The sequence below is a fragment of the Mirounga angustirostris genome, unplaced genomic scaffold (genome assembly GCF_029215605.1).
Source record: "Mirounga angustirostris isolate CCGP_5_RB_7025 unplaced genomic scaffold, mMirAng1.0.hap1 SCAF_2, whole genome shotgun sequence".
NCBI classification, from domain to species: domain Eukaryota; kingdom Metazoa; phylum Chordata; class Mammalia; order Carnivora; family Phocidae; genus Mirounga; species Mirounga angustirostris.
Window position 1 is genome coordinate 122,410,233 of NW_026991710.1, and position 15,050 is coordinate 122,425,282.

Sequence of the window (15,050 nt, forward strand, 5' to 3'; positions counted from 1 at the left end):
ATGGCTGAATGAGGTCATGCATTAGCTTAGCATCTGGCTGATAGTAAGTACTGGAAACATGCTAGCTGTCATGTTGTAATAGGAGTGAATAAAGTGAATATTGTTGAGTCTTCATCTGTGGTCCTTTGGTACGTGATTTCCTATAAATACGCTTTTTTGGGTGAATAATTAACTTTTGTCTTTACTTTTATTGCTCCTTTTCAGATTTTTGATCAGGATTGTTAAAATGAGTCTACGGAAGCAAACCCCCAGTGACTTCTTAAAGCAAATCATCGGACGACCAGTTGTGGTAAAATTGAATTCTGGAGTGGATTATCGAGGTAATATTTTCATGCTTTCTCCTCACTGGTGCAACTAAATGAGTAAATATGACCTAACTGGTTTTTATTAAGCTCTTAAACATACCCAATAGAAAAAAAGGCATTGGTTACCAGTAGTTTTTATGCCCATTTCTTTTTCTACCTCTGAGATGGTTCCCTTTGGAGACAAGGTGCATGGCAGATGGTGTGCTTCTGACTTGCGGTGTGACTTATGTGACTGTTGTCTCCTTGTCTCTGCTTTGCGACTGGATGTGTACGTCCTGGTAATAGCCAAGATTCTCAGTCACCTAAGGCAAGAATAACTGGAAACCGAAGAACACTTAGCACAACAGCATTTGGTTTTGCCGAAGTATTCAAGGTTGGCAAGCAGCTGTTTAGACGGTATCATTTTACAACATGAACTTCCCACTCTTACAGTGCACGTGCTATCCAGATACACCTTTCCATTCTTTTCGAGAATGCTCTTTTTAAAAGAGGCTGTGACACTCCTGAAATTAATTTTGTGGGAGGAATGGTGTCAAATCCCATTTTTTAGTTACTAAAATCTTAATCTTCCAAAATTCAAATACGTTAATGACCTGGAATATTTCACGGGTGCAGCTTACTAATTCATTAGCAGAGTAAAGCCTTTTCTTGGTCTCTTTTCTGAATGAGGATGGTAGTCTTGAGCTTTTTCCTCTTTCCACACATGCAAACTTAATTTTCCTGAGAACTTACTATGTGTCCAGTGTGTGCTAATCATTTCAATTTCCAATTTATCTTCACATAAATCCTTTGGGGTATGTGTTTCTCCCCACCTAGTAAAGGAGGAGCTAGGACTCCCAACTCAAGCTTGACTAAAAGCCTGGTTAAGAAATCACCCTGCTGTTTATGTACTGCTTTAGTTTCTTGATATCAATAACCTATCTCCAGTTTAATTTTTATAGTGGAACTAATAGATTTATTCTGAATACTGAGATATAAAGTCTCTACATACCACTTCACACCCATGAGCTTTTGATGAGCCCAAAGGAGATAACAGACTTCTAGAGATTTGAGCATATTCAGCAGTCGGTTAGGGTGGAAACATTGTGTTCAGTGTCTTCTCAGAACCCGCTTCATTGAGGAGATCAACCAGCCTAGCCTGACTTTTTTTCTCTACACTTGTTAGGGAAAATTTTTTTTATCTCTAAAGGTAGCATACATGTTTTTCTTTTTCTTTCTTTCTTTCTTTTTCTTTTTCTTTTTTAAAGAATTTCAAAGCAAATAATGAAGAAAAGTATACAGAAGAAAGCAGAGTCTCTGCAAATTCTTCCATCCAGAGATAATCAGGCCTACCAGTCTGGACCTGTGTCCATATAAGCATAATTTTATATAAATGGGATCAGCTATACATACACCCTGATTTTCTTCTTCTTTTTACGTGAAAGAATGCATTCAGTTCTCTGACAATACAGAGTGTTTCATGCTGCATAGGAGTACCTTGTGTAGATGTGCCACAGTTTTTGTTTTTGTTTTTAACCAGTTTTCCTATTAATGGGCTTGCAGGTGTTTACCAATTTTTTGCTATTTTAAGTAAACAGCTCTGCTCCTTTGACATGTATCTTGAGCACTTGTCCAAGTATTTCTTTAGAATAGATTCCCTGGCCTAGGATTTCTGTGTTAATGAGCATGCCCAATGGCCCTCCCCTCCGGGCAGATGGGCTTATTCTTCTCTGTGTTCTCAACAACCCTTGTATTAGCCTTGTTTTCAGCATTCCCATTCTAATTGGCAACAAGTAATAGTTTCATTTTATTTCTCTTTCTTTGTTTACTAGTGAGGTTGAACAGCCTTTCACATGGCTAGTAGCCATCATGATTAAATTAAAAAACCCCAGCTTTCTGTAGCAATTTCTCTTAAGTTTGAAGAAAACTGTTTTTTTCTGTTATTCATAGTAGTTTATCCCTTAGAGATGGGAGGGGGTTACCATTACAACCTCTTGGAATCTTTTTCTTAAAACAACCTTTGCTAGGAGAATAGATATTTTTCTGTTAGTGAATATTTCATTTTGAAATGCTTTGGCTTAACTTTCAAACAGATTTGCGTGTCATGTTTTGGAAGTTTCTTGCTCACTTAGGATTGTGGTTTAGATGTAAAATAATACAGCAGGAAATAAACTGGAAAGTTATAGCTTAAGCTTTCTTTTGACGGGAAATAATTGTTAGTTATTGTTCATAATCTCTTCTGATTCTTTGAAAGTGTACAGCTTCTAGGAGTATTCCGTTAGATTACTGTCGTGTGTTCTCATTACACACACAGTTTGGAAAAGAAACGTTTTTGTTTAGAGGAAAACGGGGGCAGAGGCAGGGAGTGAGGAGCATATTAACGAAGTGGAGACTAAAAGAAGCTATCGACTTGGCTAATTGAATCAAACTTGTAGTATTTGTTTTTACTCGATTCTTTTTTTTCTAGAAAATACCATGTGAAGTTAGAGACTCAGAGGCTTATATGTATTCATCTTTTGAGAAAAGTTATCAGGGCAAGTTTTGCACAATTTATACTATCAACACAGTTAAAAAGATTCACTCAGTTTCCTTAAAAGCTCCTTAGAATGTTCTTGGCCATTTTTCTATATTAGTCTGGATTTGAAACTCTTCGAAGTCTTAACAAAACAGAAAGGGATGTGTTACAATGCAATATGGTGCCTTGTCTTCTCAAGCTGCTCTTCACGAGTCACAGCTTTCGGATGTTCCTTCAGGAGCAACTGCTGTCTCCTCTCCTATTATTTTAGCAGATTGTGGAGACTTCCTCTGAACCCTGGAGTACGTTCATCTGCTGCAGTAGATGTTGTGAAGGAATGCAGTAAATCTGCCAGACCCATATTTCACTGAGTGGCTAAAGTGAGGAGCGCCATTCGCAGCGAGGAGCCTTGGCCAGTGGTCATTTGTCCCTGCACAATTGCCCACTCCCGATTTTAGCTTTCAGAGAACCCTATTTTATTTGGAATATGCGCGTTATGTGATTTTTGTGAAGGCTTTAGGACTTGCTGTTGTTAACCACACGGCCCAGGAAGCACGTGATAGCACGCCTGTTGGCGGTGGGTCCACGACTGGGTTCGCCCTGTATGCTTCTTCGCCGTCACTCACATCGGCGTAGAAAGAAACGATGGTGTTTCACTTACAGTGTGAATTTTTATATTAAGCATGTAAGAGCTAACAAATCACGCAATTGTCAGCTCTAAGGTATACCCTGTAATTTTCAACTCTTATTTGCCCTGTATATCTTCTCTTTGACGAAATCTGCCTCCAGGGGTCCTGGCTTGCCTGGACGGCTACATGAATATAGCCCTGGAGCAGACGGAAGAATATGTAAATGGACAGCTGAAGAATAAGTATGGTGATGCATTTATCCGTGGAAACAATGGTAATATTCTCTCGCCGTACGGTTGTGCAACATCCAAGAAAAGTTTGTGTTTTTTTGTTTTTTTTTTGGTTTATAATCAGGATCCCCAGCAGATTTTCTACCTAATTCAAGAGTTTAGTTTTAGTTTTGCGTTGTTTATTTTTAACTTCTTCAATCTCAGATCTTCATTGTGACCAGTTTCTTTTTTTTAAGATGCTTTGCAGAATTTTGGGCTAGACATTCTCACCTTCCCTCTCTTTACTAATGAGGACCTGAGGGGCATTAGGACACTGACCCAGAGCCCCGAATACAGTTTATTAAATTCCCCCGACGCTGCCTCTCACACTGGAAGTTGGAGCTGTAAGAGTGGCCACTACTTCCCCTGTATCTTTGGTTTGCAGTATCTGGCAGGTAGCTTGTCCTGATTGTCCTTTCTCTCTTAAACGTTCAAATGCTTTTTGTGGAGGTTTGTATCCTTTAGTTTGGCAAAAATGACAAAGTAGGAAACATGATTCTAAAGTCACTCCCCTTTTTAACAGCTAGTAGGTTGCTATGATTATTATGGTTACTCTTAAGTACCTCGTCTTAAAAAAAAACTATCAAAGAAGTCGTATTTGAATTTCTCAGGGGGAAGGGAAAAACATCAAAACTGAGGGAATTATCCCTTGACCCATCCCCCATCCCCCCCTTTTGGTCCCATCCCCCCAAATGGAGCTCGGGGGCTCTTGAGTTTGGATTTTTTATTGATGTGAATTCTTTAGTTCTGGGTAATTTCTTCATCCCCCTTAACAGTTGGATCTCGGCTCTGAACTAAATATCCTGACTTGTGTTGTAGGTATTCTGTATCCTGTTCTTACAGTACCATATTTCTTCACCTCCTGTCTTTGTATACATATTTTGCTGGCTTTTTATTCCTTCCAACATGTAGGGTTTCCTCGATTTTTTTCTATTAGTCTTATTTTACTCCCCCCATTTATTAGAAATGTTCTGATCGTTCCCCATCTCCAGACAGCTGAGAGAGGTAGTCACTTGTGAGTGGTGACAGGCTGGATCCTGTCCCGTGCTCACTGCTTCTTGGGCTGGTCCAGTTCTACCGTCATTCTGCTGCTTCCCTTCATGAAAACTTTTTCCATGATGTAATCAGTGGTAGTTACCCTTAGACTCCCAAATTCACATCTTTGTCTCTTAAAAAGGATCCTGTTTAATTTGTACTATGTTCTTTGATCAAGATACCTCTTCATGTTCACTTTGAACAGACGGGTCAGAGTCTGAGGGGTCTGGGGGTGGGAGGGGAGGAACACCTCTGTGAAAGCCTGACCAGAGTCACCTAGCTACTAAGTTTTGTCTTATTCTGATGTCCTAAAGAGTTCAGTTTGGGTGGTCGCAAGAGGATAGCTGAGCAAAACTTTGGATAACACCAAAGGTTGATACTTTAAAAGGGAACGCAGAATAAAGATTTTAGTATTTAAAAACAACCCAAAAAATCCCCCAAAACTCCTCAGCTCTTGTTTATCCTGTTGTAGTTAAAATAGTAAACAGCAAGTTTAGAGTTTATGTTGGAGCGATGGATGAAAATATGTTTTTTATTGTTAATCTGAGGTTTAGCCTGGTAAATTTACTGATTTACTTTACTACAAGCAGAATTATTATAATTATAAAACATTCTTATATTCCAGGGGTTTTCACAGCCATTTTTTTTTATCCTCCCAGTCACAGTTTACAGTCAAATACATAGTGAACACTAGAACACAGTCCCGTAAGACGTCAAACCCAGGTCTAGATTCATCAAATCTAGTTTTTCAGTAGTCCTAGAACTTGTTGTGTGGTATGAAAATTCCTTTTCAGTTTGCAGAGCTGTTAGGCTAAAATCTATTTGCTTTTGAAACTTGCTATTATGATTTTTTAAGCACAGGTGTTTTTTTTTTTCAGTGTGTTTATTTTTTTTCTTTCCAGTGTTGTATATAAGTACACAGAAGAGAAGGATGTGAAGACGTCAAGAGGACAATACTTTTCATACTTGGATATATTTTTTATGAGATTTTTTTTTGGTTCTTTTGTGACGTGACTTGTCCTATTTCATAATAGTTGGTGATTTTTCACTGACATGCGAGTGAGAGAAGTGCACAAAATCGTGGATGTAGTTGTAAAGAGCTTCCTCCATATTTAAGTTTTAGGCATTTTCTTTTCCTGCTGTGTCAGTGTGCAGAACGCAAAAGAATAAAGAAAAAAAGAAAGAAAAAACCATTTTTCTCTACATGATTTTTAATTCAGGTCTCAAACCGTGTCATTTGATTGGATTTGCTTTACTCACTTGTCTGAAGAAAGCATGCGTATGATGATCATTAAACCATTTTAGAGATGTCCTTCTTTGGCCCATCTTCTTCGGCTTGCCACATGAAATGCTCGAGGGAAGATGTTCTACAGAAGCATCCGGTTTCAGTCCGACGCCACAAAGGATTTGCGAGGTCAGAAGTTCAGCCTCTGATCCTGTCACCTGGATAGAAAATAGAGCTGGGGATCTAAAGGGGGCATGTCCACAGAGGGAGCGGGAATGTGCATGGAGTTGAGGGAACTCTGAAGGTTGGCCATATTCCGGTTAGCTAAGAGCGACGTCAGTCTGCAGTCACCTTGCACCTCGTCCTGCGCAGGTAGACTTGCCCGATTTTCTTGACCTCTCTCGGGAGCCTTGGCATCAGTGTTCTCTAATGTTTATGAAGCACAGGAGGGGAGGAACTAGTCCTGTACTTACCTCTGTCTGGCAGTCGTTTAGATTAAAGCAAAGCCTGGACTTTGTAAACTTATTCAGGTTCCAGTCGCCTAACTGTGATTGGAGGAGAATTTCTCCTTCCCCCCTCCCCCACCCACTCAGGGGCCGCCCTTCTCGAATCTGAGCCGCGCTGGAGTGAGATGTTGTCCAGGAGCAGAGCACTGAGCTTTCCTGTTGCCTGGCTCAAGGCAGCCCCTCTGCATTCTGTGACTCCTGCTGAGAGGGTTTTCACAGTTTATTAATGAGATTTCCACAACCCTGCTTTCTTCTCTGAGCAGTTTATGCAGTCTCTAGGAACAACAACTATATCTGGGCACAAAGGTTGAATGAACACCAGACAATTGTGTGAACTTCGTGCCGGCCTCCCTCCTCCTCCCTCCCCAAGCGCAGCTTACTCCTGTTCCGGGAGCCGGTGGTGTGGTTGAGGGATGTGGGGGCAGGACGGGGAAGGAGGGAGGAGAGGCGTGGTGCTGGTTCTGGAGAAGGAGCTGTGGCATTTTGTCTTGTTTTATTTTAAAGACCAGAGTGATTGGAAACCATTATTTTTTCATGACCCAGGAAAGGTGGCCAGAAACATTTCACAGGGTTTTACTATGGGCACAGCAAAAAGAAAACACTTTATGCTACACTTCAATAATTTATCACTTCTTGACAGGGGCTTGAAAAGGGTTCAGTCAGCAAGTACAAATCACCAGGACAACTTTTTTTCCCAAGCGGTGTATCAATCATAAACAATCCCCAGATCTCAGAGGTTTGAAACAACAAATGACTCTCACCCATGCTCTGCATCTGCAGGGGCTGGTAGGTGGGATCCTGCTCCTTGTGGTCACCCCCAGGCTCCGGCTGGGGGAGCCAGTACCTTGTGTCTCGGCCATCTCTCTGTGACTCAAGGCTTGGTGCTGCAGGCGAGGAGCGGAAACGGTCCTGCCCAGGCTCTTAGATGCTTTTGCTCGGGGGAGACACCAGTCACTTGCCCTCCATTTTATTAGCCAAAGCAAGTGAATGGCCATGGTTTCAAGTTTCCAGGATCCAGAAGGAGAGAAAACCAGAAATATTGGTGAACAGTGGCAATATTTACCACAGTATGTGTATTAGGGTTCTCCAGAGAAACAGAACTAATAGGACGTGTATGCGTAGAGAGAGAGATTTATTTAGAGAATTGGCTCATATGGTTGTGGGGGCTGGCAAGCCCCACATTTTCAGGGTCAGCTCGTAGGCCGGAGACTCGGGGAAGAGTTGCAGTTCAAGTCCAGAGGCAGAGTCTGCTGGCAGAATTTCCCCTTCCAGGAGGGTTGCTCTTCTTCTACTAAGGTCTTTAACTGTTCGGATGAGGCCCACGCCCATAATGGAAGGTAATCTGCTTTACTCAAAGTCTCTGCTGACTTAAATGTTAATCTCATCTAAAAAATACCTTCACAGAAACATCTAGAATGTTTGACCAGATATCGGGGGGCCATGACCTAGCCAATTTGACACATAACATTAACCATCACAGTATGGTTAATCACAGAAACTAAGAGGTATACCCAAACCCAAAACTGCAAAGTCTCAGATTTTATTCCTCATGAACAAAGAATCCTTTATCGGCTAAGAGTGGGGTTGAGGAACCTCGTGCTCCTCGTGCTTTAATGACCTCTTCATTAGATTCCAAAGAAAAATAGCGATTGGTTCTTTCCCTGGTTTCAGAAGCTGGGTCTGAAAAGATTGCTTTGGTTTGGTTTTGTTGCAGGATAACTTAGAAATTCCCAGTTAATACATTCCTAAATTAAAAAAAAAAATACCACCTTTCCATAGAGCAGGTAAGCGTGACCTCAGGCCACAGACTGGAGAGATGGTCATGGAGTCTTCAGTATGCAGCTGGACCATGTTCTGTAAACTTTCCAAAGCACAAGGGTACATAGTACATCTAACGCTGAACTTCATCGCTTCTCAGGCGTGAGGTTTGTATGGCGCTCACTTTTCAGCATATTTGGAACCCTTTACAAGTATGTATCTTTCTCCTGACAGAGCGAATGTGCCGCCCATCTTGGTCAAAGATGACCTGTTGATAGGACCTGGTCCTCCAGCACGGTAGAGTTGGCTCACCCTCTGTCGAGGTCCTCTGCCGGGAGCATAGGCCCAGATCTCTGAGATGCTGGGAGGGCAGCCGGTGACCCACAGGGGAGCCCAGCTCCACCTTGATGTCATCAGCCACCTGAGCTCATCCTCACACTCTCCCTTGACCATCAGGGAACAAGGCCATCCCCTTTTCCAGGTGCGGGAACCTGAAGCAAAGAAGTCAAGTGACTTGCCCCGGGTCACTCGGGGAGTCGCTACGACTAGGGGAGCAGTTCCCAAGGCTGTTTGATCAGGCTCTTAAGTGCCAAACTCCTGCCCGCTGGTTCCATCTGGTGTGCATGCAGTCAATAAATCAATCTTCTCTTGTGTGTGGCCTCCCAGGCATCTAAATAAGGTCCCAAGGTGTGCACAGGGACTGCCGTCCTCTACATTCAGAGATGGGGTTGCCGACGGTGATTTGTTGTCGCTCTGCTCAGGTCCGACAGGGACGATCAATCGTCAGCCAGTGGCCCTTTACACCCGGGCCCATGTAAAACCTGCCCCTCAGTTGGGGTCTGCAGGTGCTGTTTGCAGAGTCTTGCTTTTCTTGAGAGGACTGTCTCTTAGAATTTCTTTTTCCCTCTGGAATGTGCCCATTCCTAACGACTCCACGACAGTCTGTTTGCCAGCAGCCTTTTGCCGTGTCTTCCCGTTAGAAGCTGCATCATCAGATGCTGTGCATACACAGGAGAGAAACGGAGACAGGATCAATGTGAATCTCAGCTGCCTTTAGCTCCCCGGCCCAGCTCTGACAGGATCCACGGTCCTCTGTCCCAGGCTCATTTGCTCAGATGTCTAATAAAGGCAAATAACTAGGAGCCGTGCCTAGAGTGAGGCTTGCTAGGTCACTCGACCACCCTCCCCTGAACCCCCTTGCGCTCCCTAAGTGTGCTTAGCACACACATACCATCCCCGCTCCTGGAAGCATGACCTACACCCTAACCCCGGGCACATGTGATGCTTACTTAGCATCCAACTAGGCCATGTTGTGTTTCATGTTAAACTTTTTTAAAAATTTTATTTATTTGAGAGAGAGAGCATGCATAAGCCGGAGGGGGCGGCAAGCAGAGGGTGAAGCAGACTCCCCACTGAGCAGGGAGCCCGATGTGGAACTTGATCCCAGCACCCTGGGATCATGACCTGAGCCAAAGGCAGATGCTTAACCACTTGAGCCACCCAGGCGTCCCCATGTTTCATGTTAAATACATTTTGTTTGATGTTTACTTATGACTTCACTTTTGCTGTTTTTATCATTTTTCAGTTTATTATAGAACCTTTTTAAAAATAATTTTTTTATTGAAACTGATCACTTTGAGAACTGTGAGGACCAAGTCCAGGATGGCAAGAGATATGGTAGGCTTTGATCAAAATGTCATATTGTGTTTACATTTCAGAAGAAAAGAGAGCTATCTATTTTAAGAAATATTAAAATAGAGATTGAAAGAGAATAGCCACTTTCCCCCCGGTTAGAACTGCATTCCCAGATGAATCTGTTTCTCCTGTTCAGGGAAATGAAAGTATTCTTTTAACTAAGAGGAAAACCAGGTTAAATAAGCTACCAGACAGACAATTTAAAGACCATTCTTTTTATTAAAAACCATTGCAGACTTTTAATATGCTTACTTTTATCATTGTCATTCATTTTCCTTTAATGAATGAAACTTACCAAAAACCAACACATTCTCTTCTTCCTCCATCTTTCCTCTTCTTTTTTTTTTTAAAGATTTTATTTATTTGACAGGGAGAGACACAGCAAGAGAGGGAACACAAGCAGGGGGAATGGGGGAGGGAGAAGCAGGCTTTCTGTGGAGCAGGGAGCCCGACGCAGGGCTCAATCCCAGGACCCTGGGATCATGACCTGAGCCGAAGGCAGCCGCTTAACTGACTGAGCCACCCAGGCGCCCCCATCTTTCCTCTTCTGTTGTATGGGAAAGACTAGCTTTTAGACTCCACAGTTCCAGTTCCCGACACCACCCCTCCCAAATTATACGGGCATTATTTCTCTCAAAGTTGCCCTTATTCTGGGTTCATGTCAATTTCTTTATTATTCTAACAAGCTGACCCTTCCTCAAACCTGTGTGGAGATGAAGGAAGCAGGAAGACAGTGACTCCTTGGAGGGCTGGTGGATGAACATCCCTGACCCAGGTGATTTGGGAATTTAGCAGAACATCAAGAAAGAAGTTCCCATCTGTCTTGTGTAATGAGAGACACAGTACTCCAGTTTAAATTGGAAACAGGAACCCAGGTTGATTGGAGAGCCATTGTGAACTGGAAGCTCCCTGAGGGTAGGGCTGTGTTTTGGCTTTTTATCTCCAACCCTGAAGATGTCTGGCACATTGGTGTTCTGTCTTGCTGCTGACAACTCCATAGAAACACAATCCTGATGCCCTTAAATAATTTACCTCTGCTTTGGCAAGCGTTTTTGCTTCCAGATGGAAATACTCTCATCCTCAGCGTCAGCCCCATTATTATTACTTGAAAGTTTGAAAACACTGGCAAGGAGGCAAGTTACGGGGCAACAGGGACCTTAATTTTCTAACATCTGCTGGAAGTTCTTCCTGCTACAGGAGACCATCTGACACATTTTTGGCTTGCCTGGCTGATGGTTTCATTGCTTAGAAATCAGGAGAAATACCAAGGAGGGCTGATACTGGACTCATAAGGAGGAAATGCTCACCAACAGGGCAGTGATGAGAAACTGGGGCAGCAGTGACTTTGTCACCTTGGTATGTGTACGAGGCAATAAAAGAAACATTGAATGTAGTCAGACATATGTCCTGGTCTTTATGAAAGCAGATGCCAAGAAGTTCAGAGAAGGGGCGCTGGGTGGCTCAGTCAGTTGAGCGTTTGCCTTCAGCTCAGTTCATGATCTCGGGGTCCTGGGATCGAGCCCCGCATCAGGCTCCCTGCTCAGCGGGAAGTCTGCTTCTCCCTCTCCCTCTCCCTCTGTCCCTTCCCCCTGCTCGTATTAGCACTCTCTCTCAAATAAATTAAAAAAAAAAAGTTCAGAGAAAACATCACCTGTGGGAAGAGACTCTGGAAGTTTAGGAACCTTTTTAAAGCTGCTTCCTGTATACAGACTCCAAAGAGAAGAAATTGGGTTGACCTTCAGAGAGTTCTGTATAAAGATATGGAATAGCTAACAGGTATTCAAGGTTTGCTTTGTGCTGGCCACTGTCCTAAGTTCTTTACAACTCATTTAATTTTCACAACCACCTCATGAGGAAGACCTCATTCCTTCTACAAATGAGGAAATCGAAGCACAGAAAGGAACTTGCTCAATACCACCCAGCTAGGAAGTGACAGGGGTGGGACTTAGGCCCATTAACCGGCTCAGGAGACCGTAAGCCACCACCTGAATATTTCAAGAAGCCCGAACCCCCAAATGAACGGGGGCTTTTCAGAATAAAGCAAACAACAAAGGCACGGTCCACTTGCTGATGAGGACACCGAGGCGTTAACAGGTGGCTAGGAGACCAGGCTGCTCCTGTCTTATTTCGTTTCTTTATTCTTGAAAAGGAGTGATCTCCAAACTGAAAACATTTCTGTGAGAGAAACAGAATCCACACAAACACCGAAGACCGTAGCTCCTCTTAAGTCAACTCAAGTCTCCAGTGGCAACAAACACACGCCACTAAAACAGCCTGCAGCTGACACAGCGGAAATGCCAGTGGGAGCCTATAGATTCAAGAATATGAGAGATGAGCAAGAGCTCTGGTTTCATAAACAGAAAAAAAAAAAGGCTAGGGAAACAATAGACACTCGAAGATGTTAAAACCTTGAAAAACTCAAAAAAATTTAAAAAGGCTTAGAAAAAAAGATGATTTTTTAGAAGGCAGGATGGGTTCACTTGCGCAAGGCATGTCAAGACCACATAATATTTAATCGGCAGAGTTTCTAAACTACTCAACTACAGGAATGTAATTGTGACATCATTATGGTCACCAGCAATGTCAGCTGGGCTCACGACTACTGAGCAGTTTCCACGTGCCAGGTGTGGTCGAAAGCACTCAGCATGTATCATCTCACTGATGCTCAGAACCCACCAAGCCATGGCCTAGTAGTGGCCTCTCTTAATCTTAACACATGGAACAAAACTTCTCAGCCTTGTGGACAAAAATAAAATAGTTGTTCGTCTGATCAGAGGATGTGTAACTGCTTCCTCGAAATGAAAAGGATTTAAATGTACATAAAACAGACGTGTGGAACAACTATATTTAAAATATAATACAGTCTGTGCTTGCTTCTATACGGCTTAACATTTTCACCAGTTACTCAGGTAAAGGAATAAAAGATTTTTCAGGTGATGTAGTATAGTTAGGGGTGGATAATACTAGAAATAGAAGCAAGAGTGAGAAAGCCCAAGAGGCTGGAATAAGAGTAAAAGCAATAAACTGGAAACAAAAAGCACTTCAATTTAGGGTTTTGGATTTTGTTTTTGAATTTGGGGAGATCCAGAATTATTGAATCTCGTCGTTGGAAGGAATTCTTGGTTTTCTGGCTCACCTAAGAAGTCCCACTAAATCTCTAGTTCCCTGTTTCTTGTTCCACATGATATGGTATGGGAGATGAAATCAATTTAGCGGATAAAGGTCAGCATTTTAAAAAAGTAAAATAGAAAAAAATCAAAGTGCACCACTTACAGTAATTATTAGCATTACTGTGCTGGCTTTTGTTTCCATTTTATTCTTGGTTGTGTGTGCCCTTGGTGGTGATATAAAATTTATTTCCTGTTAGAGAGTGTGGTCAAAAATTTGAAAGCCACTGCTATGGCCAATTCTTAAATACCTTTCTCTCATTACCTCATTAATATACACTATCTATGGGGAAATATGGAGATTTATATTTTGTACAGAAATTACTCATAGGAAGATTTTTCCCCTTGGAATACTGAATTTAAGCGTGTCCCACTGTGGCTTGAACACCTTGGCTGTATCTCAGCCCTGCCACATACTGTCCACATGCTCTTGCTCAAATCATTTCACATTTTTAATCTAAAATAGCCTAATCTATAAAAATGCAAATATTACTAATGCCAAAGCAATAATACTTTTCAAACCCAATATGATGGTAAAAAAAATTTTTTTTTAAGAGAAGGCCCTTTAAATTCTTAATCGCAGGAAACAAGCTGAGGGTTGCTGGAGTGGGGGGTGGGGTGGGAGGGATGGGGTGACTGGGTGATAGACACTGGGGAGGCTATGTGCTATGGTGAGCGCTGTGAATTGTGCAAGACTGTTGAATCTCAGATCTGTACCTCTGAAACAAATAATGCAATATATGTTAAGAAAAAAAAAAAAAGAAGAAGAAGAAGGTAGAGGGAGGGGAAGAATGAAGCGGGGGAAATCGGAGGGGTAGACGAACCATGAGAGACGATGGACTCTGAAAAACAAACAGGGTTCTGGAGGGGAGGGGGGTGGGAGGATGGGTTAGCCTGGTGGCGGGTATTGAGGAGGGCACATTCTGCATGGAGCACTGGGTGTTGTGCACAAACAATGAATCATGGAACACTTCATCTAAAACTAATGTTGTAATGTATGGGGATTAACATAAGAATAAAAAAAAAAAAGAAAAAAAAAGAGAAGGCCCTTTAAAAACTCTGAAGATTTTACAAATGCTATTCTTCCTTGTAGCCCTTAAATTCACCTTGGACAAGCCTACTCTCTTCTTGTAACCTTTCAGCTATCTGAAGACAGTTATCAGGAACCTCTCCCCTAGAGGTGAAGCTCCCTGTCTGCGGAGCCACTCTTTGCAAACGCACGGTCCAGAGTCTACAAATCACTCTGGTCACTCACTTCCAAATGCACTCCAGTTTGTGTATGTTTATTCTGTTTTATTTCATTTTCTCCTGTATACTCATTTTATTTATTTATTTATTTATTATATTTTTTTAAGATTTTATTTATTTATTTGACACTGAGAGAGAGATAGCGAGAGCAGGAACACAAGCAGGGGCAGTGGGAGAGGGAGAAGCAGGCTTCCCGCGGAGCAGGGAGCCCGATGCGGGGCTCAATCCCAGGACCCTGGGACCATGACCTGAGCCGAAGGCAGACGCTTAACGACTGAGCCACCCAGGCGCCTCTCCTGTATACTCATTTTAAAGTGAGCATGCAACATGAAAAATGACATGCAAGTAATGAAAATAGCTGTGTTTGGTGCAGGAGCTTCTTGATGACTACTTCGCTGTTTCAAAACTTATTTTTAATGCTGGGATATACTCATCTTCCATAAAAGTAAAACAAGGTGCCCAGAATCTAATTCCAAATGTAGAATAAAATCTCGGAATATAATGGAACGATTATGTCTCTTGTTCAGGAGACAAAATGGCACTAAAATTATTGTCGTGGTTTTGTTTTTTAGTGAATGTTTTCAGCTTAAAGCTCTAAAATGTGTTTTGTTTGTTCATTTGTTTTTGTTTGTTTTGTTTTTTAATGCCTACTGGTGAGCCATATCTCCTCCATCTTGAGTTTATGCCGTTGTTTTTTTTCTGACCTAAGAAGAGCCCTT

General features: G+C 42.3%; 2 protein-coding genes across 2 annotated transcripts in view; both read left to right on the forward strand.

Moving 5' to 3' along the window:
* The first annotated feature begins 207 nt into the window (after positions 1-207).
* On the forward strand, positions 208-5,925 carry LSM6 (LSM6 homolog, U6 small nuclear RNA and mRNA degradation associated). The gene is made up of 3 exons (XM_045880342.3): positions 208-320; positions 3,589-3,702; positions 5,635-5,925. Exons 1-3 carry the CDS (start codon positions 227-229, stop codon positions 5,667-5,669), a joined length of 243 nt encoding a protein of 80 aa, XP_045736298.1. The 5' UTR covers positions 208-226; the 3' UTR covers positions 5,670-5,925.
* A 109-nt stretch (positions 5,926-6,034) lies between these two features.
* The window catches only part of REELD1 (reeler domain containing 1), a 34,594-nt gene continuing 25,578 nt past the window's right edge, over positions 6,035-15,050 (forward strand). The window contains 1 exon segment of the mRNA XM_045880343.3: positions 6,035-6,146. The gene's annotated coding sequence lies outside the window, so the exon portion shown is untranslated.